A 22928-nucleotide genomic window follows, 5' to 3' on the forward strand; every position below is an offset into this window, starting at 1 on the left:
TTAATAGACTTACCTTTTGCATGAGCCAAAATCCCTCCAGGTAAGAGAAGTTAAAAGTCAGTGAGACTCAGGATGTTCATCTGGGTCGAGTCTGGGGGGTGTAGGAAGAGGTACTAGGGACAGAACACCTGGCACCCATCTGATGGAGTGTGTCTGCACTGGCTTTCAGGCCCTGCTCAGGGCTTTCGGACTTGCAGGAAGGGCTCAGGTATCATAAACCAGTCTGCACAGACCATAATGAGAACAGATTAATGTCTGGCCAACACATAGTAAATTGCAGCCAGTCATAACAGAGACTGCTATTATCATTCTGAATGTCTCTGGAACTGCCAGTGGTACCTAGTAATAAGTCCGGAACTATTTTATAAATCCACCCAATTTCAAATATGAACAGTACAATCTGGCCAAAGCTGAACATCTAGCAATATTAAATAATCTGAAAGGATGGCTGTTTGGACAAATTAGTCTATTTATCATCAAAAGTTTACTTCAAATTACAGTACCAAATTAACCACTGTTAGTCATGTAAAGTAATTTTCATTCTTGTTTCTCTGCCAGTCGATGAGACTTGTTAGAATTAAAGCTTCTTCTTCTCTAAGTCAAAAATATTAATACCAAAACTATCCTGCCACATTGCATTGTTTTATACCTATAATACTGCCTGCAGGCTGCTATATACAAATGAGCACAACCCGTAGGCTCATGAACTTCATGAAATGGGGTGTAAATGATTTACAAAGAAATGCAGGGCTATGTATGTCATCATTGTAAATGGCTGTACTTCGTTTGCATGTTGGTTGACTGCCCATTTCGCCCATCCAAGTTTGTGTGCTGAGTGCATCTTTATGGATTGTCTGTAGCTTTTGTCCTTGTATTGTCTGTTCTTTTTGTTGGGCTAAGCCACTTCAACCTGTCTTTCCCCTGTCCAACAGAGATCTTGCAGAGGATGGAGTCCTGGAGTCTCGGCCCTTGTCCTGAACACCTCTGTTTTCTTGCTCTAATTGAACTTGTATTTATTGAGGCTTATTGACCCCTAGCTCAATCATGACACTCTCAAAAAGTTGTTTAGTGTTAGCAATTAGTATCAGCCCTTAATTAAGGGTTTCTGGGTTCTACAACTTCCCTCATCCAGATTTGTGGAATATAACAATATAAGTATCTGCACAATTCTTTTATGTTTAATACGTTGTTACTTCCACTTGTCTGGATATCAAGGCTGCAAACACTAAATAATCAGTCTGAAAATGGACGGAGATATGCTTGCTATGTCTCTTTTCACAAACACTCTTGCAGTATAGAAACAGGTTTAAAAGTTGTTTAAAAAAATCAAGTGAAAAGTTCAATTAAGGGGATCAGTTATCCTTGTTGATTAGAAATTCGGTTGGACTGAAACCCAGAAGACGGAGAGTGAAGATTCCAGGACCAGAGTAGAGAACCACTGTTTGACAGGGTTGTACTACTGCGATTATTGTATTTTTCTGTAAATCAATTTTAGTGGAGGTTATTTCTTGATTGGTCAAAAGAGACTACTTAGATGCATATGTCTAGCTTTGTTTTTTAAATTATTCATAGCAATTGCCATAGCTTTTAAACTGCCATTTGCTTTTAATTTCCTTAATTGGAAATACACCACCAGCTTCCCGATGTAAATCATCCTCTATAAAATATTAAGCCTGATGGACCTTGCCCTGAAGCCATTTTTTTGTGCTTCTGATGAATTTGAGAGTGTTCTGGCGTAGCTCTGAGATGCTTTTCCAGGAATCTCAGAGGGGTGCCAAAGAAAGTGTTGTGGGCTCCCAAATAACAGACTGATACAGCTGGGTTCCAAAGCAGCCCTATTGACAAATAGCCAGCCTTGCTGTGTTTCCTTAATTACAGTCGAGATATGACAGCTGAGGATAATTCACCTAATCGCTAATCCTCTCTTCCCCTCATACGGACACCTCCACCAGCGTTCCTGTATGTTTGTATTATTAGCTTTTGTGGAGGATGAAACACAGTAGTGCCTATGGTCAGACTCTGAATCACCAGGGATTATTATCTCACCCCACTAAATTTGTACCTCTGTTTCTTCCTGAACTTTGGCCAAGTCAGGGGGCAGGTTTGCAGTGAACCAATTGCTGAAGTGGAGTGACCTTCGGATGAGGTCACTGTGCTCAAACCCAGATCCCCAGTTACTAGAGTCCGGCTGTGAAGTTGTCCACCACACTTCAAACTCACATCCTGGCTCCCCCACATTTCTCTCTTGGAATAACAAGGCTATATGTAACCTTCTATCTTTGAGAAGAAGGCCAGAGTGCTGTGGCCACCTGTCAGCTCCCTGTGTCAGCACTGCAGTCTTGTCAGGAGTCTGGCTGTTGGCATAGACTCAACTGCCTAGTTTATGGCCTCTCTGCTCCAGTGGCCCTCTTGATTTTTATAATGGGGAAAGCTAAGGAATGATGATGACAGAAACATACCTGCAGAATATCTTTATTCTCCAAAATAGTTTCTGAGGGAGGGGTGGGGGGTTTGAAATTTATGACCTGTTTTTATCTTTGTACCACATGTGAACTCTCTGTTTTGAGAGCACTGCTTCTCACCTGGCAAGGAAGAATTGTCCCCTAGCGAGTAGGCCTGACAAGTCCCAGTGCGATACACTCTGGTGTTCTTGCATGCCATTCCAATTGAGTCAGTATCTAAAGCAGCACACTGGGTTTTTCACTCTGCATTTATATTATAAAACATCTATTCCTGTGGTTTTTAACTACCTAATATCATATAGCTTTAAATTACCTTCTGCAGTGTATCTGTAACTTATGTTATAACAGAGCTGCATGGATATATACATACACATGTGCTCTCTAGCAAATTTATTAGGAAATTTATTAGGATGAACCTGGTTAAAGAATGAAATGGACATGGTCTACATATACAGAACTTCAAAATCTCATGGAATAATTGTCATGTTATGATTCAGCAAACTTTAATGCTTTTGTCCTTAGTGCACAGCATCTCTACAAATTATTCAGTGGGGAGTCCTAAAGATTTGTCCAGTTAGTGTGTACATGGATATATTATGAATAACTCGGTAAAGTCAATCTCAGAACTAAAGTCAATTAGCCTAGAACTAATTACCAATTTCTTGTAGTTTTCAACAGCTGGAATGTCTGATCTTGTCATACTTCTCCTTCTTAAACATCACTGGACTGGTTGTTTCGGTGGATGCACTAGGGGTTTCCTTTGTCAAGGACTGTGAACACACGTTTACAGTACACTGAATCATGATACACAACATGAGCATATATATATATTCAGCCAATCCTTTTCTAACCATGTTATACTCTTCTTATGTACATATTTTTTTTATTGATTCATGCAAGAAATATGTCCCATGTTGCTGTAAATCATCACCTGACAATCTTCAAACTCAAGCAAAGTGTGTGGAGAATGTAGAGTGTTAAAAACTCTCAAAGAAGACCTGCATCTATTTCACAGCAGTCTATATTTCTGTTTCTTAGTGCTGTAGAAGAACGAGCGGAAATTCATTCTTCCAAATAAGCTACAATTGCAGTTCACTGGGGACAAATAACTGTGAAGTATGTCCAGGACTGTAACTCCATGAATATTTTGTTAATGTTTATTAGTATAACACCCCTGTGAAGAGACCCCCTCCTGGAACCTTCAAGATATGACCGTCTCCACTCGAATTAATAAGGGAAATTCCTGTATGAAATGAGGCCTTGGAGCAAGGCCTGAAGGGCAAGTGAGAGATTACACACAAACAGACATCACGAGTCTCATGTTCACCTGCCAAGTATGCTTTAAATGTGATTTGCAAATTAGGCGTGCAGTTTCCAGAAGACGTGATAGCACAGTTTAACGGCTGCAAAAGACATAACTTCCAGCTGTCTTATCTCTCACCAGCTGCAAGTCTTTTAATGGATGTGCTGTGGTGTGAGGCGACACACTGGCATTCTATGGTGTTTTCTACAGTTTAAACTGAAACTTTGTGGTGGATTAAAATGGCACAACTGTCAAAGGACATCATACTGTCCGTTAAGTGCAAAAAACCTGTAATGATGTCTACATTTTAATTCCCTTTAATCCCTGACAAAGAGATTTATCTTCTGGTCATGGACTAGTGATTGTCAGGTTTAAACGGAGCCAGATTAATTAATTTTGCTGAGGAAGCTCTATTTGTATACACAGGATTTAAACACCATCAGTAAAAGAAACAGATTTCTACCCATTCTATCGGGTCCAAACAATGGATACTCTGAGTGTTTAGCCCCAAAGACAGTCACAATGTCACACCATTCCCGTTTCAGCACAGCGTATATGGCTTGTTAATCCATGGCTTCTAAATACAAAACCAAGACTGATCGCAAATATGATCATCATTGGGGCACTTTCTCTCCAGGGGTGGGAGGTTACACTGTGCTTGCCTTCCCTTTAACAGATGGCAAACAGACAAACCCTGCTGTAGGAAACACAAAGCAACACAAAACTGAGTGTAAAGTAGGTCGCCCCTCCAAGTGAATATCTTCCTCCTGCACTTAAGAGCACAGGAAACAGCAATGATGTTTTTTTTCCTAGCATGCTGCCAGTGAAGTGCTTCATCAAAAGTGTCCCTTTGAGGCCTCTATCCCTCCTGCATTTTTTCCCCTGCAATTCACCTCTTTAGAAAACTATTTGGTGGAAAAATGAGATAAATACTGTTATACAATGGAAACCACATTACATAACACATTCAGCCCCTCACAATGTAGAGCAGCAGTGATCGCCCCTCCCAGACTCACCAATGACCCTTTCCTTCCTCGACTGGATTCTTTCACAATATTTCTTAAATCAGTTGTATTATGTTTTGCTGAAAATATTAATAATGTCAACAGGTCTTTAATATATCTCTTATGAGGAGATAGGACATTCAAAAATAAGCATAAATAAAGGGTAAATTTTAGATCTTTGCATGCTGGGAAAACAGCCCATCAGAATGTCTTCACAACTCTCACCAGTCACAAACACTCCCTGCACATTGAATTGATCAAAGCTGACATTTCACACAGACAGTGTTCAAATGGTGACAGTCCCCTGTGTACTCCCTTTAGACTTGGTCAAGAATTAACCATAAAACGGGGCATATGAATACTGACAGCTTTTAGTCCACTAATGCAGCTGTCGATAAAATGCATTACATCATGAGCGTCTGGACTAAGCCGCACTGACAGTGGGAAAGGCTGATTGAGGCATTCTTTTCCAACTGCCTTGAAAAAGGCTTGTTATTGCTTTAGTTTAGTAAGCAAACTGACTGCAAAACAACTTATTTAACTGTGCTATTAATTATATTAAACGGAAGTAATATGAATTAAAGAAAGATTCAAAAACTAAAAAGTGGTATTTAATCCCAAACAGTCTATTCTCTTCAACTGCGTGAGAGAAGCATGAAGACATATAATTAATGAACTGTTCACACTTTTCTGAGAACTAACAACAAATTTAAAAAATGTAATTCATTAAACTAACAAAAAAGCAATTCTGATTTCGCAATTTTCGCAATTAACCTAGGTCAAATTTCCTATGAAATAAAAAACATCTTCCAAAATCTCTGCCAACAATGTCCAAATGAAAAGGCAGTGTTCTAAGTTCTTAGTAGAACCCTATTGTCATCTCCAGCAGCAGACAGAAATTGTCATTTCTCTTTAACCAAAGCCCTATATCACCCACTGCAAGGCCAGAATCAGAATTCATTTGTGACAAGAGTGATCAGTCAGCCACAGCGCGTGCTGGAGAAACTTTCAGATTACATCACTACCACAAGACAGTAGCAGCCTAACCACTCCAAAATGTGTCGTCTCATCTCAACAGCATTAAAAATACTCAGAATGCCATTAGAGGCTCTGCACAACTGTGCACAGTACAGTACTACACTGTGTAACTCAACCCCGCAGAGCCTCCTCCATGGCATGCTCTTTTATCTGAGGAAGTATGGTTACTGTACATTATGAGGTCCTGGATATCGGCTGCTTGTATAATGGCTTAAGTTACCAGCACTAAAATGACATGGATGACATCATATCCAGCTGGCTGGCAAGGACTTATGTGGTTGATAAATGAGACAGTCCAAAATATTATTCACTTTGACAAGAATGATCTGGCACATTTTGAGCACAGTTAAAAAAAGAAAGTGAGGGGGAGTCTGGGACGGTGAAGGACATGCCCTGGCCTTGGCTCTGGAGCAGACAGCCGGCTGGCATTCACCGCGAGCCGGGAGACGTGGACAGCTGGCCCCAGGAGGCACACGGCAGCCAGATGAAGCAACTCCTGCAGGGAATTTGGCAAGAGTCCTCCACATTCCTGGTCATCCCCTGGACCTTGTGGAATTTTACATGCCTGTCTTCCTCACTCTTTTCTTTAATAAACTGGCTTCTTTTACAATTCTGGGATCTTTTTATCATTATATTAATATTGTGTTCTTGAAACCAAACCAAATGTCTTACTAGCGTTGGTAAATCAGCATGCTAGCAGAGCAAGAACATGGGCTTTCTCTTACAATAGTTACAACACATTGTCCATTGCTTACTGGACTTGTAATATGGTCAGTTTTAACATTGCGCACTGTCCCCAAAACAGGTAACTCAAAAAACCTGCTATCAGCCCTGTCCCAACCCGGAATTAATACCACTAATGAGGCACTAATGAGGAGGCAATAGAATTTCAAAGCGTGGATGTGGGGTTGTAGTCACAGCTTGTAACAGGACACACAAAACAACAACTCACAGCAGAATTTGCCCTTTTAAACATCAGGGTAAACAGCAGAGTTTACTCTTCTAAGGTTGTTCAATGATGCAATTTACTACTTTGAGAGCTATTATAACTCAGGGTTCTGAACTACTGCTGCAACACAATGTACAATACAGTCTGAAGACTTTATTGCAGAGTAGTGACTATAGTGCGTGACAGAATGTGCCACTGTGCCTTTGCATTTAACATACTACAATAAATCTGTCATGAGCTACAGGGATAAAATTACATGCTGCCTGTTTGGGAGAAAAAAATGACTGAAAATAATACATAGGTATGATAAAAAAGATTAAATGAAGGGGGTAATCAGTAAAAAAATAATCTAATGAAGACCCCATCAAACAATTTTACACCTGTATATATGCTCCTAATAGTATATACCTGTGCATTTATTTAAATAGATTCTGTTTAACCAAGCCATTCCTTCACCCAAGCATAAACCCAGGGTCACAAGCTGTATACCCAACCTGCCTCACAACTCCTACTGAAAAGATGTGAGATCATTAATAAGCCTTTGCTCTTGCCACTGTGCACCTTCATAAAGACTGTAAATCACTCAATCAGCAGGCTGCCAGTTGTACTAGTTCACAAGAAGCCACACAAAACATGACTGCACTCAGTTACACTGCAGACCTGCAGGTAAGGGTGAAGAAACGCTGTGTCTGTAAGACGTTTATAGACCAGGTTCATGTGAGCATTGAATGTCGGCAGCTGTGTTGTTGAGCCCAGGAGTAAGGTGCTACAGCAGTCAGAGAAAAGGCTTTATCATTTTCTACTGTGTACTCCTTGGTGTAGAACAGCAAAGAATCCATTTAAAGTAAGACAGCAGACTGGAATAGGGCTAATACACTGCCGGGCACAAGTCACTACCTAGGCCTGGAAATAGCACACAGCAACAAATTAGAGATATCAGTTCTCTTATAAAGCAGAACTTTAGAAGGTGAGTAGAAAACTGCACCACCAGGAAATATCTTACACAAACACGGGGAAAGTACCTAGACTCCACACAGGGCAGCACAGCTGACCCTCAAACCAGTCATGTACACAGACAGTTACAAACAAGAACATTAAAAAACACAGCTATGTGACTTGTGGTAAAGTTTCCAATAGCCTAGATTAAAAGCATGCAGAACCTCAACATCAGAGAAGAGGCTATAATTATGGCTTCTCTACTTCATCTCAGCAACAGACAGTGACAGATGGGATTAGTCTGATTCAGGAATTTTCATGGCATGCTCTGAGATCCAGTAATCCATTACTTAATCCGAGATACAGAAATCTCTTCAATAGTAGAAAAACAGCACCAACTCCATATTTTACGAGAAGATAAACTACTTTATCAAGGATCGAACATCCTGCTGAAAAGTGTCCCAGGTGATGATAACACTGCTGTGAATTTACTCTAGGTATCAATGATGGTGTGCGAGTATTGATGATGTAACTGTATTGTTGATGGTGTGTGTGCATAAAATCTTCACCTGATTAAAGGCATCACTGCAAAGCAAAGGCAAATCAAGGAAGAACAATGATTGCAATTTCAACAAAAGCCTATTTCAACTGAAAAGCCCTCAATTCGTAACAGGTATTTGAGCTAAAATGCAGAAATCAAGCAATTCATCATTACTTTTATAATCAAGCAAGCAAGCACCAAGATCAGTTAAGACAAGACAACAAGTGTTCTCTATTGCTACAGCACAATTTCTCTATCTCAATCAATTACACAGTGGCTGGTGTAATGTTTTTTTAGACAAGGAGATACAATATCGAACTAACAGGTTTGATAGCAATGTCTGATGGAGAGTGTGGGAGCAGTACTTGAGCGCACAGACCTGTCATCAACAGTAACTGAGGCATTTTACCACTACAGAAAAGAAATCAACAGGACACTTATTGCTTTCCACACTCTGTTCTGTTTCTTCAGGAGAGACGCCTTGGGGGTACAGCCCAATTTTAACCTCCATATCCAATCACACTTATCGGGCCATTAAATGTGACTAAAACCAAGTATCACTGGAGAGGGCCATGTCATGCTGCAAGCACATAGAAAACACAGTCCATTAGACCATCTCTGTTAATGTTTTTGCTTCTAGGAAAGGAATACCAAAAATAAAAAATAAAGCCAATCAGAAATAAGAGTTCCCCAGTGAACATTAACAAAGACCTCAAAAAGTACTAGACAGATCACAGAATTCACCAAGGGATCTCTTATAACCAGCCCCTTTACACAACTTCACAGTTGCCTTTGTATTTGGACCTTCCAAATACACAGGATATTTCAACATGTATAAAGAAATTAAATTATATTACACACTACAGTCCAATGCTTTCAACCTTTCCACTGAAATGGCTTCACCAGTGTGTTCCTGGATAATGCACAAGAGAAAAGTGAAGAACTCACAGAAAATGCCAATGAGACATCCTCAGAGCCACCACCACCCTGTTCACAGGGATGAAATATATATTTTATTTAGGATTGTGATGGTCATCTAGAGAAAACCGATTGCCTTGAAATGCACAAATGGAAAATATTTTTATAACCAGCATATTATCTTTCCATGGCTTACTGTTGTAATCATTTTTCACCTCAGTAAGTCGGATACAAAGGGATTTTCTTCCTTTTTGCACGTAAAGTTAAATTTTACTGAAACATACAAACAAAAAATATATTTCTGAAATTCCAGTTTTGCTTACCCAATAGAAGAATTTTTTTTACAAACTTACAAATTACCTACAAAACAGCAAAGAATGAACTGCAGACACACGGATTGCAGATTTAATTCACAGCTTCAATTCTTTCATATGAATGTTCTCATTTGCACATTGTTATCTGGATAAGAAACAACACAGACTGACAATCATAAGCAAACCTGATTAATATGCATGTGAATTAATCAAGAATGTAAACCGAAAGTGGACATCCTACTTTCTCACTTAATGACTTCCTTTCAGAGACTCCAGGGATTACTGTGGTCTTCCAAACCAATTAAAGCCACGTGTTGAAACTGTAACTCAACTCCTATCCACCTACAGATATGTGCAACTGGTCAGATATTAATTCACAAACAGACTGCAAATAACTAACTCTGGATACAATAAAAATCTTCACCTTGAGTCACCATCAAAATAGCCTTTAATTAATCTACCCCATGATCTTGTACATGTAGCGCATATTAAACCAACTTGGTTTGTCAAGGTCTTGTTCCCGCAGGGCAACACACAAAGGTTAAATGCATGTTCTCTTTCACTGTGAAATTCTCTCCTTTAAACAAATACAGTATAGAAGTAAGTATTGATCACCGGGCTCCAAACCAATCACTTTTCATGGTCAAGGATTTTTTGTGACAATGCATATATGGTTTCCTATATGTGCTCCAGCATAACCCTGTCTGAAGTCAGACAAAGACTTCAAAAGTCAAAGTTTATTTTCAGACTCAACATTTATGAGTTCCTAAATGTGTTGTCATTTTACAATGGCTATATACTGTATGTGCTCAATAAGAAGCTACGACAGTTTTACATTTGAAGTCAAATTTCACAGGAAATGAATTTTTTGATGAAGCATATATGATTTAATATACGTGTTACATAAAATCCACGTTTTTCAAAGATTTAGAATTGAGAAGGTTTCATGGACAAGGTCATTTTTTATCAGAACACTTAAGGGTTACTGTTTGAATTCCATAGTCATGACCCTATTTGCACCCTCTCAGGAATCATGAGACCATCTTTGCATTGGACTAGAACAGAAAGGGTAAAGGGCTCATAGGAATTCTGGATCAATGTCATGACTAAATTTCCCCTTGGACCAGTATGATCTAGTCTCCATAAATTCCACCCTTATTTCAGCTGTTAAAACCACCTGTCTCATGTCCATTTGATCTGGGTAGTGGGAACCATGAGTTTGGGGGGGCTGCACTTCAGTGGTGAAGCGAAGTCATTACCTTCGTCATCATTAAATAATGAAAGATGGACTTTGTTATATCAAAGAAAGCTTCCCGAGCAGTATGAAAGAATGCAAACAGAACTTTGATCAGGGCAAATTCTACTTTGTGGTTTTAGAAAACACCCTAAACACACAGAGTATTATTAAGCCATGAAATAAAGAGCTCAGCTCCACTGCTCAGATCAATATGCCACATACAGCATAGGAAAGTGGGCATCTCGTCACTCGTAACTGTTTTGTGTTCCAAAGTGAGCTGCAGGGGGCTTTTCTGGCCTTCTCTACAGGTCACGCCTCACCTTCGGACAAACACAGGCACCGTGCAAACTTCCAGGGGATCAGACTCAATCTGCCACATGGGGTCAAAGCTGGGTGGAGAAACAGGAAATCCAGTGCCAGCAGGTCTCGGGCCTCAGGTTGGGCTCATGCTGCACTGCACATGCTTTTAGCAGATGAGTCATTCTGGGGCCAAAAGCTTTGGCACTCTGAAGTGAGTCCTGCCTTAGGACGGAAGAACTGTGAGCATAATTCATCCCGTCCAGGGGACCATGAGCTCTACATAGATTTTGACAGTCAGCTGGCCTGAATACATTATTCCCTGTGGTCTTTCTTGGCTCCTTCTGCACATGCCTTTGTTTTCTTACACAATGTTGCGTAAGTCCAGTAGGTCTCTTTGAATAATTAATAGCTAGAGTGTTTTTCAAGGTCCCTAATAGGTCCAATTAAGATATATTGGCTAGTTAGTGAAGAACGCAGACGTAATGAAAACCTGCCAATCTTGCAACTTTTGATGCCTGGAGATACACGTCACTGCTCTATGACATCCAGAAGATCTGTGGTCAGGCTTACATTTCGAATGCAGCTTTTCAACAACCTGTCATATGGAAACTGTTAGTACGAGCTTGTGAATGTGATCAAACAACATGCTCTGTATGCTCTTGAAAAATAAACAAGCTCCATCAGAGCATCACCTCTGGAGCAGGTGGCTGCCCTGGAATTTCACATTCAGTGCAGAAAACAATTTTGGCCAGTCACCATTTACTGAGATAAAATTCCCATTCTCACCAGGGTGTCAGGCTCCTGAGGGCTAAGATAGCTTGCATATAAGACATTTCAAAACAACAGTCCTCCTAGGGTACTGTTTAAAATGAAGCCCTAAACTTTGTCTAGGGAAAAGATGAGCTTTCCTAATACTGGAAAAAGAAAAAAATACGTTTTACAGTTGCAAACTTATTAAAACTTTAAAATGACTGAACTGTAAGAATTAATTTAATCCATTTTAAGTGTTCAGAACGTATCCATCACTGTCATATGAACAATCAGAGAGGAGGATCACTGATTCAATATGGTCCTGGGCACCCGGGTGCAACCCCTAGCCGTGTGCTAGAGAGACAGAGCAGTGGCCTGTGGGCCACAGGATTGTGTGGCTGCTGTTGTGGGGACAGTCCAGCTATGGTTCTGTTTCCACACTGACATTTCTGAGTCTAAGAGATTTATTCTACAGGACATGCCAGCAATGTGCTACAGTGGTCTGATCAAACACGTCTATGACATGTGAGCTGCTCTTCCCTGACCCAGGTTCTTCAAACTTACCTCTCAAGGGATAGATTTTGATTTTGGCACCTTAGTTTCTGGGAATATAAAAAAAGTATCCATGCAAGAAAATGTGTAGCTGTGGATTGATGATTATGGCCACTTGCAAGCCTGGAGGCTAAGTAGGGTTAATGTATACATGTAGAGGATAAACTGAAAATATCCTGGTCTAGAGAGAGCAGGTTAAAAATATTCATCAGTCACCAGCTAAATGATTAAACCTCAAGGAAAAAGTGACAAGTGACAGTGCCGAACAAACTTAATCTACACTTAAATCTCATTGCTCATCTCTAAGACTAATGTCCCTGTATCAAAAAGCACCATACAAAGCAATACAATTAAGTACAAGGTCAGGGGGAAGCCAGAGCACAACTCACCAGGCAATGAGTTCAGGGCAGGATACCTGCAGACGGTATGCCAGTCCATCGCAGGGCACACACAGATCTGCCTGTATGTCTCTGGACTGTGGGAGGAAAGCTATGCAAACACTGGAAGAACATACAAACTCCATGCAGATAGATAAGATGAGATCACTTAATTGGCCATATACAATTTCTTGCATTAGGAATTTGTCTTTTTCACATACCCCAGCTTGTTCTTCATGAGACACAGAGGCACACAGACAGGGAGAGGGAAGCTTAGGGTCAGAGCGCAGGGTCAGCCATTTATACGGCACCCTTGGAGCAGCTGGGGTTAAGGGCCTCGCTCAGGGGCCCAATGGAGTAGGATTCCTCTGCCGACCACGGGATACAAACCGGCAGCCCACCAGCCACAGGCGCAGATCCTGAGCCACAGAGCCACCGCTCCGCCCAAGTCCCAAGTCCAGAATTGAAACCAGGGCCCCAGCACTACAAGGCAGCAATGCTCACCATTGCATCGCCACGACGCCCTGAGGCTAGTCAAGTCACTGTAATTCATCTGAAAACGTATAAACCCTCTAAAACAGGGTCAAAGATTTCCACCACCAGCAACACACCGACCCCGTTCGTCAACTAAAACACATCCCTGAAGAACCAAATCACAACTGCTAGAACACTCTGAAGCGTTTAGGCACAACATGGTGTAATAAAAAAGAAAAAACAGCTCATTAATAAATAAAAAGAAGACAAATTATCTTCGTGATGCCTGAAAACAGGACTCTACAGATGAGGAATTCCTCAAATTCGTATTGCCTGATCTTTGTGTTAGGAGATGTACTGTACTGTGCTTCACAAAAAAAAATGCACTGTGCACTGCAGCATAGTAAGGACAGAACAATATGATCTGCATCTGTAATGATTAAAACTTAATGCACAAATAAGACAAATAAAGGACAAATGAACCACCGTATTTCATAAAGAAATATTTTGATTATAAGCTGCATTGAGATGTATTGTTAAAGCTTATGTATAAAACTCGTTATTAGTAATTTTAAAAGACATCTGATGATGAAAGCAAAGCCTACAGTGTCTCGAAATCCGAGGAGAGGAGACATGTAAAAAGCCTTGCTCCAGAGATTTGATTTGTTTGTTAAACCAGGGATTAGCGTATACAGTACATCGAATCAGTTCATTTCACCTGCTGTCACTTTTTGATATAAAGGTTTCTGTCAGCCCCAACACCCTGAAGCTTCTATGTGAGACACAGAGCAGCACATCCAGACTTCTCTGATGCACCACTGGGACACCAGAGCTGACCAATGGTCACCAACCCCAGCAGTACCCCAAGGCTGCTTCTGACACCTGAAATATGCCTTAAAACATCCCTTACCCTATACTAACCTGATTTAATGTATTGATGTCTCTCCTGACTTTCACATTAACCCACCATCTCTTCGCTTCTGTTTCTGGGGGATTTTTTGTTTTGCTTTCAGACTCAGACCAAAAACAAATCAGGTGCAAAATAGACAACTATTAGACAAACTGGCATCTCCAATTTAAAAAAAGCCAGTACTTCTAATTAAACTTTCAGTATAGCCACTGTGGCACAACAACTAAACTATCTATATCTATGATATCTACTGTATGATATTGAAGATAAAGACTGGGCAATAATATACAGTATAAACAAGACTTATTCTCCACAGATGCAGTAATCCACCAGAGGATATAGCATAAACACAATTTGTAATCTTAATATACAGAACCTGTTCATTCAGATTCAAGTCTATCTCTGAAGATTATGCATACCTCTTACACCACAGTGTCTCTGTATGTTAGTGTGTTACTGTATGTTGATATCTTACTCTAATTTTAGCAGCTTTACCCCATGTTATCTCAGAGGGCATTCCTGATAATCCCTGACATGTGACAACACATCCTAGCTTCATCTTGGCACAAAGACCTTGCTTTTTTAAGGTGCAATGATTTTTGCTTTTATTGTTTTAAAGGAACTTTTGATGATGTAACATGAAAGGCACCAAAATAAAGATTTCTATTAATATGATTTTTCTGTAAAAACGGTACTTTAGGGAAGGGTAAACCTTTGGGAGAAAGCTCAGGATGGAAACCAACTTTAGTGAAAAGGATTCTTATTGTGTGCCCCTTCTCTATCATAAAGCACGTGCAGAAAATCCCATCTTAATTTAATCACCACATTAGTTTCTTCATGCACAGCAGTACTGTACATACTGTACAGAAGCAATTCACATGAAGACTTAGGCTATTTTACTTGGTGGAATGCAAAGTGACTTTCTGTGGGTATAAAACAATTGTTCAATGAATTAAGTATTTCACTGGTCGCTAAACAAAAAAAAATATTTTTTCTGATTTGAAAAGCTCTTGGCTTTTTTTGTGTTCAGTATGTAGTTTTGCGGTTCCTAACATACATTGAAAAGGTAAAAGCATCATAATGTAAAGCTCTACTGCATTAGAAACCAAATGCTCCCAGGAAAGCAGAAGTGCACATAAGCTTTTCCAAAAATGATGTCATTCATTTCCTTGCTGGTTTCCTACTAGTAATTCATTTAGCTCCTAAAATGCAAATGCATAGGAAATGGCTTTACTCTGTAAGGTTTTTTCTTAAATGGGATGAGTCATGTTTTGCTGAATTTAACTTGTAGCACACTGATGGGCCCAAGCTAGATTTAATTTATGTTCACATGAATGTAGACCAAACAAGCTCCTAAGATTAAAAAAAAAACTTTTTAGTTATAAATTAGAAAGGCCACAATATTATACAATTAAATTGAACCAAATGGTACAGTGTATTATTCCATATAGCTTCAGACCTAAAAATAAACCCACAGTGACAATTTACTGAGCTCTTTACACTTTAACTTTTTCTTTACATTTTTTTCTTGATTTACAAGGAATCCAATCAGGCCTAACTCTAAAAATTAGAATAGTGTTTGATACCAAATCACTATGGTGGACAAGAAACATGTGTCCTGAATTTAGCATGTGAAGTGGTTCAGACCATGTGAAAACACTCACTCAAAGTCAGGCTAATCTAATCAGGTTACAGGTCACACTGAGGGCCTGACCCTCCTAGCACTTCACAACAGTGGCCCTGATAGCTTCTCTTCACTGTTGATCATGTGTTTCCATCTGTCATGAGACCAGCAGATGCATATTTTCACCACCTCTGAAAGCCAAGCTTGGAAAGGGCTCTTCCAGCTGTTCCACACTCTCTTCCCCCAAGATTTGCACAAAGATGTTTTTTGAAGAGACCAAAGTAAAGATACATCTGTTGTCTTTGGCCTTCTGTTCACTTGCCCCCTTTACTGTTACTGTTGAAGTGATTTTTGAGGTGACTCCAGAAGTAGTTGGCAATAGCAAATCTACAGTACAAGACGTATGGGACTCCAAATTTAAAGACCAGGAAGGGAGAAACTCTATATTCTATAGAGGAGACATTTGCATGTGCAAAAAAAGATAATGCAAAGTGTGAGAAATACATACAGCTCAGCCACTGCATCTTTGTGCACTAACCAGTATCACATTTTGCTGCATTAGAAGCACGTGATACCCAGTACATAAGTTCACAAAAAACAGGCAAATACAAATTAAAGTTTAACCACTGCAACCTGTAACACGATTACCAGGTTTTTGATCAACCTGGCCTTAAAGGCGCTGGGCTGCCCTGAAGGCAGCAGGAATCACACAACTCAAGAGAAGCAATTCCACTTGCAGGTAGCAAGCACAGCCTTACCTGATCAAGCCAGGCCCCTTCAACTGCCCCCTCAAAAGAGCTTGTTAGAAGTAGAAGCACTTCTCATAGGACTGTAAAGGCGGCTTCAGTTTATAATAATAATTAATAATTGCTTACACTCACAGTATATTCTGCTTTTCCAGACACTCCACTCAAAGCGCTTTACAGGTAATGGGGACTCCCCTCCACCACCACCTGGATGATGCGACAGCAGCCATAGTGCGCCAGAACGCTCAGTTCATAGATGGGGATTATTAGGAGGCCATGATTGGTAAGGGCCAATGGGAAATTTGGCCAGGACACCGGGGTTACACCCCTACTCTTTTCGAGAAACACCCTGGGATTTTTAACAACCACAGAGAGTCAGGACCTCAGTTTTACATCTCATCTGAAGGACGGTGCCTCTTTACAGTATAGTGTCCCCGTCACTATACTGGGGCAGTAGGACCCACAGGGTGAGCGCCCCCTGCTGACCCCACTAACAGCACTTCCAGCAGCAACCTTAGTTTTTCCCAGGAGGTCTCCCATCCAGGTACTGACCAGGCTCACACCTGCTTAGCTTCAGGGGGTTGCCAGTTATGAGTTGTAGAGTGATATGGCTGCTGGCCAGTTTAAAGAAAAGCTGCCCCCTCACTCAATAGAGATACCAGCTTTGTGATAATTTCTCTATTTCTGCACTAATTTCAATTTTAAAATGACTCCTCACCAAAGAAAGACAAAGGGCAACATTAAATTAATGAATTAGCATAGTACTCTTGTGTATTTGACTGCAGTTAGAATTTCAGTGTGTGCCGTTCATGACTTTTCATTCATTGCATTGTGAAACATAACCAAAGACCATACAATCCACAACTGTTTATTCTGATCGTTCTGAAAAGTTTTTAAAAATTCCCCCGTTTAGTGGCACAAATTATGGGATGTGTAACCACTTTCTGCCTGTCTGGAGCAAGCTCTACCAGCAGAATTAAGCTCAGTGTAACTGGCCCTAACATGATGTGACAGGGCTCTGTTCAAACAGCACCTTCCACAAGACAGTTCAGCGGCTAGGAGAAAAATCTATTAATAGTATCTTCCAGTGCACAAATTAAGGCAAATATGACAAGCTCCATTAATCTCGCAGCTCTTTTATAAGAAAGCAATAAGACTAGTGTATTAGAGTGTATGCGTCTAATTAAATCTTAACAGAAATTATACTAAATTAAGTATTTTTAAATCTGTTAATACTAAATATTTTAGCAGACATTGGGGTGTGGGATTGACATTACTGCATATTTTAAATTATGAAGCGAACTACCAATTGCTTCACATTTGAAATTCCTCCTCGAAAAGGACGCGCAATGGCACTAAAAGTCTAAAGGTACCTAACTGATCCTCCACTTTGATCAACATCTTGTTCTACACGAAACAAAAACATGTCAGTGGGCCACACGTCGGTCGCTGGTGGACATTGTAAGCGTCTTCACAATCCTAACGGAGCACAGTCCGATCTCTGCATATGTTTTCACCAGGAAATGTGTATTTTTACTGCTGCTTTCGGGTGTGTAAGCGAAGACGACACAAAGTTGCGGTTCCGAGTAAAAGACTGACCGCTTGTCTTGTACGGTGCGGAAACACGTGCGGACTTAAACCATGCGCTCCCGCAACTTAATATTTGTAAAACAAAAATAATTTTGAACGAGGTCACATAGATTACAAGCACCCCTCCTCTTTACTGCATACATACCATAAGCATAACTTTGCCGTGAAGCCCCTGGAATTGGTATTCTATATTGGAAGGCTCAAGACTAAAGCGTCTCTGTGACAGCCGAGCGCTGTCAAAGTCTCATCCAGACGGAGCTAAGTGAAAACACATCTGAGAACGTTTTAAACAAAGAAATGTATACATTTTATCGATTTCTACACGCGCCATTAAAGAACAGTGACAGAGAACGCTTCTTCTTCCCCTGAAGGAAGTAGATACTGATATGAACTCGGTCAGTCAACTGTCATGTCTTAACCCGCTGTTGAGCAGGTCCTGCTGTCTTTCAAAGGGCGTTGTCTGTGAAACACAAACCCTCATACAATATGCAACAAAAGAAGTGCTACCCAACACGGTCAATCATAAGGATTTAGAGTCATTCAGATAAACATTTGGCTCACTCCGTCAGGCAGAGAACTTGACACTTCATAAAAAGCGCAATTAATTAAGTAATGGCTAGAAAGCACAGTTTCATGCTATTCCTCTCAGAGCTCTCTAAGGTCTTGCACTAACAATGCAATACCTCTTTCCTTCTGCTGGGTGCCCCCGGTCTGGTTATGAGCGCCGTGTCTCCACACACCACGGCTGCGTCCTCCACGAACACGCAGTCTGGGAGACTTTCATCGGCGGGCAGCTGGAGCACTTGAAGCCCGAGCTGGTGCTTCAGCACCCCGACATAGAGCTCGTGCTCTCTCTGAGCCCTGGCCAGGTCCACCTCCGCGCTGCCCGTCCTCAGTGCTTCTTTGGCAAAGGATGCGGGAATCTCTCGCACAACCGCGTGAGTGAAGTTGCCAAACCCTGCCATCAATCCAGCCATGCTGCGCTCAAATTTAAATCCCTTCCTAGAAACAAAAATTGGGGGTGAGCCTTTCGCGAGCTGGTCTTTTTATTTCGCTCAGCCTCTCGATTAGTCTTAATTTTCTAATATTGCAAACTCGGAAGCGGACAGGACAAATAAGCAGGCGAGAGCCGGGACGCGAATGACGCGCACTAACAAACCGTCACGTGCACGGGTCTATCAGTCCCCACAGATCGCGCAACCTGTCAGCTCAGGGTTCACGTCTGTAAATCATCGCGCAAAATGTGTGGCTCACTTCTGCGCGGCTCGATAAAAATACAGTTGCATGTTTATGTTCTTCTCGTTTCGAAATGGGAAAGCGCCTACTTTTTGTTTTACGCTACAAATGATCCTAACCACATGAAAAGGTATCACAGTTCAGTGTCCGCTCTCCGGGCGGTAACAAGAGGCTGGCAGGAAACATACGGGCTCCCTTCTCGTCTACTCAGAAAGGCGAGTGCGAGGAAACTTGTCTTTCAAAAAGGGAAGAAGCGAAGTGTTCTAAGGAACAAAATGTTTCAAATGTGAATCGCAATAATGTCAATTATTAAGCGCCACTAAAATGGATTCACTAAGAACACCACCACCCAGGAACTGGGCGTACCGAAAGGATTATGTAGTGTTTTATTAAAAGTTTGGCTGAGGACTGACCTTCTGGCCACAGAAGGAGGAGGCTGGACCCCCCTGCCTGCAGAGAGAGAGGAGTGACCAACGGGCAGCTGCACAAGTAGAGATGGGATTCAAGAAGACGTAAGCGAGGGAAAGAAGGAGATGACGTTTAGTATTTATATTTTAAGTGTGGAATGACGTCAACAGGGATTGCAAATTATTGACAGCCGAGTCTTATTGGATTTGGTTGGTGTCATCCCTCAAGAAATTTCGTTTTAAATTCCATTAATTTGAGAATAGCGTGGTCGCACATGAACAAGATAAAATAATCCAAATTAATTTATAGATACAGTACCTTCTGTTTTAGCATTAAACGAATTCTTTTTTTCATTCATTGGAAAAATCCAAGAGTTGATTTTATTGGCAAAACATTGCTCTCTTGTAACAAGCGCATTTCATTGGCGGAGAGGAGAGAGACGGAGGGAGAATCTCTCCACAGTCACGAAGTGGTTTAAAGCGTTTAAGTCAACATGTACTGTATGACCGCACTGGCTCATTCGTGCCTTAAGTTACAGACGCACTGTGTTCTAGTTATTAGCTGACCTAGTAATAAGTGCTACTGGCCTGATGTCACATGACATAGCTCTTTCCAGCTCACCTATTAGTTCACTCCCAAAGTACATCAGATACTACTCCATTCAGGCTGCCACCAGCTGTTAAGTAACTTATTTAGAATAAGTAAGATACTTGTACTTAGAGGAGTACCTGTACATCTTTTTTCTAACTATAACATGTTTAAGGATGCTTTTTTAATCATTTAAAATTTTACTTTTGTTAAATATGAAGATTTATTCTGGCGCTTAATGAACTTTATTTTATTTATAATTATAATTTTTATATAGTGCCTTTAAAAGTAGATTCTCACAGCACTTTACCATAAGAAAAAAACAATTATAAGATATAACAGGGTTGCACAATTAAAAACAAACACAGTTGAATATGCAAGGAGCAGACACAGACGTCAATTAAATAAAAGGCTTTTTGAAAAAGAAGGTTTTGAGTCTGGATTTGAAAGCGGTCAGGAAAGGTGACTCTCTGGTACCCTTTGGGATAGAATTCCAGAGCTCTGGGGTGCAGCAGAAGGATAGCCCTTGGCATAGCCCTTGGTAGTGCACCAAAATGTAAAAGTAAATCAGGAGCATGCTCAGCTAGTTCAACACACAGGTATCTCCTTCTGCACACAGCTAATTCAATCATATACCATTCCAAGCAGTCCTCTTCACTGACTCACAATAAGTACACTACTGAACCACTTTGTAAACAGCTTCCTGGCTGTTTAGCTTTTTCCTTTACAGGAACCCAGGCTGCATGGATGTCTGAACAGAACCCGACTTCCTTCCTTATTCACAGCCCAGAAGAAAACAGGAAATGCTCTCCTAATTCCACATTCCAGGGAGCTTTTTCACCTTGTTCTGCGGGTCCATACCTAACCTGTGAAACTGCATCCCCTCTCCATTTCAATCCTTCTAGTTTCACCTTCTGTTTCAAAAGTTGTCATCCTGGCCAATATTTCAGTGCCAAACAGCAGAATAACAGTAAAGGACTGCTAATTCTCTCAGCAAAGTTTTTTTTAAGATACAATCATATTAATTAGGTTTGAAACATTCCCTTCTAATTTAAAACTACAGATATAATGAACCTGTGCACATAGTGTAGTGTATATTTGAATAAATTATATTTTCACATTATTTTATAACATTTAACATGCTGTCCTAGTGCATTAACACATAAATATTGTGCCTTGCAAAAATGTTCATATCTTTGCACAGTTTTCACATTTGCTACTTTAAAGCTTGTAGTCATGGCACTATTAAGTACTGTAACAATTAATATTTGTTATGTACACAACCTACTCCACACATTTGAATCAATACACAAAAGAAATAAGTAAATAGATAATGGAAAAAAGAAAAATAGAAAAGTCAGGATTGAATAAATTGTCAAACCCTAAATTAATATAGGTACACAAAACCCCCTTGATGAGCCACACAATTAATTGAGTGGCCCTTATCCGTGTGTATCGATAGTGGTTCACATGATTTCAGAGTAAAAAACCTGTTTATGTGAGGTTCCTTGGTCAGGTAGGGAATGTCAAGCAAAAGCTCAACCATGAAGACCAAGGAGTTTTCAAAACAAGTCAGGTATAACGTCACTGAAAAGCACAGATCAGGAGAGGTCTGAAGATCCCTGTGAGCACGGTCTAGTCAATCATCAAGAAATGAAGGGTGCATCTTACCACCCAGACACTGCCTAGATCGGGCTGTCCATCCGAACTGAGCAGCTGGACAAGGAGGAAGCTGGTGAGGGACACCTTTGTATGGTCAAAGACAACTTTGAAAGAGTTTAATGGAGTTTAGACAGTTCAACAGCTGGGAAAAATGTGCATCAGTTAACAACATCCCAGTCACAAACCTGTATGGCAGAGTAGAAAACCCATCTCATGTCCCGCATGGAGTTTTCAACAAAGCACCAGACTGATGCTGAAAAATTGGAACAAATGGTGCTGTGGACACATGAGACCAAACTGCAACATTTTCATCTAAATGCCAAGTATTATGCTTGGCACAGACCCAACACACCCCATCTCCCAGTCTACACCATCCTTATAGTCAGGCTTGGTGGCGGCAGCATCATGCTCAGGGGATGCTTCAATGCCTCAGACATGTACCAGTTACAGATTCTGGAGAAGTCAAGAATAACACTCAGCGCTTGGAAAGCAGCAAGCTCTGTTGCAGCAGGTCCTATAAGCACTGTTGAACAGCTCATAGCAGCAGAGAAGAGACTGTGGGTTTTCCCATCAGACGGAGTGGGAACTGAGTTTCATTGCAAGAGCTGAAGTTACTGCTATAGGGAGCAACAGCACAACAGTTATAATGGGACATAAAGAGCCACACACTGTACATCAGTGAAGATAGACTCTGATAACTAGCTTGTTAGGACACAACAGAGAACACAACATTCATTATATTTCTAATACATCAATAATAACAGTTTATATACAGCATATTTTTCTTTCAAGTTTGAATCCTTACAAATCCAATAACATCATTATCAAATGTTGCCGTATTCTCCTGATAAAGACTGATTTAAAATTTGATCATTTAAAATAATCAGGTGATCTTAGTTTTGATTGAGCTTGTAATGACTGAGTGCTTTTGAGTGAATTGTTGCCTAAACTTGTGATGGAATAGGCTCGTGTATCAGGGTTAATCCTGTTTATGGAGATGAAAAAGCTG

The 22928-nt window shown here is 40.6% G+C and overlaps 1 protein-coding gene across 1 annotated transcript in view; it reads right to left on the bottom strand.

Moving 5' to 3' along the window:
- The window catches only part of ddah1 (dimethylarginine dimethylaminohydrolase 1), a 66818-nt gene extending 47638 nt beyond the window's left edge, over positions 1 to 19180 (bottom strand). The window contains exon 1 of the mRNA XM_088926604.1: positions 18709 to 19180. Within this exon, the coding sequence (XP_088782730.1) occupies positions 18709 to 19002 (294 nt within the window). The 5' untranslated portion in view covers positions 19003 to 19180. The remainder of the gene's footprint in view (positions 1 to 18708) is intronic.
- Between the last annotated feature and the right edge of the window lie 3748 nt (positions 19181 to 22928).

Source organism: Atractosteus spatula, chromosome 11 (assembly GCF_055471065.1).
Source record: "Atractosteus spatula isolate fAtrSpa1 chromosome 11, fAtrSpa1.hap1, whole genome shotgun sequence".
Lineage (NCBI taxonomy): Eukaryota > Metazoa > Chordata > Actinopteri > Semionotiformes > Lepisosteidae > Atractosteus > Atractosteus spatula.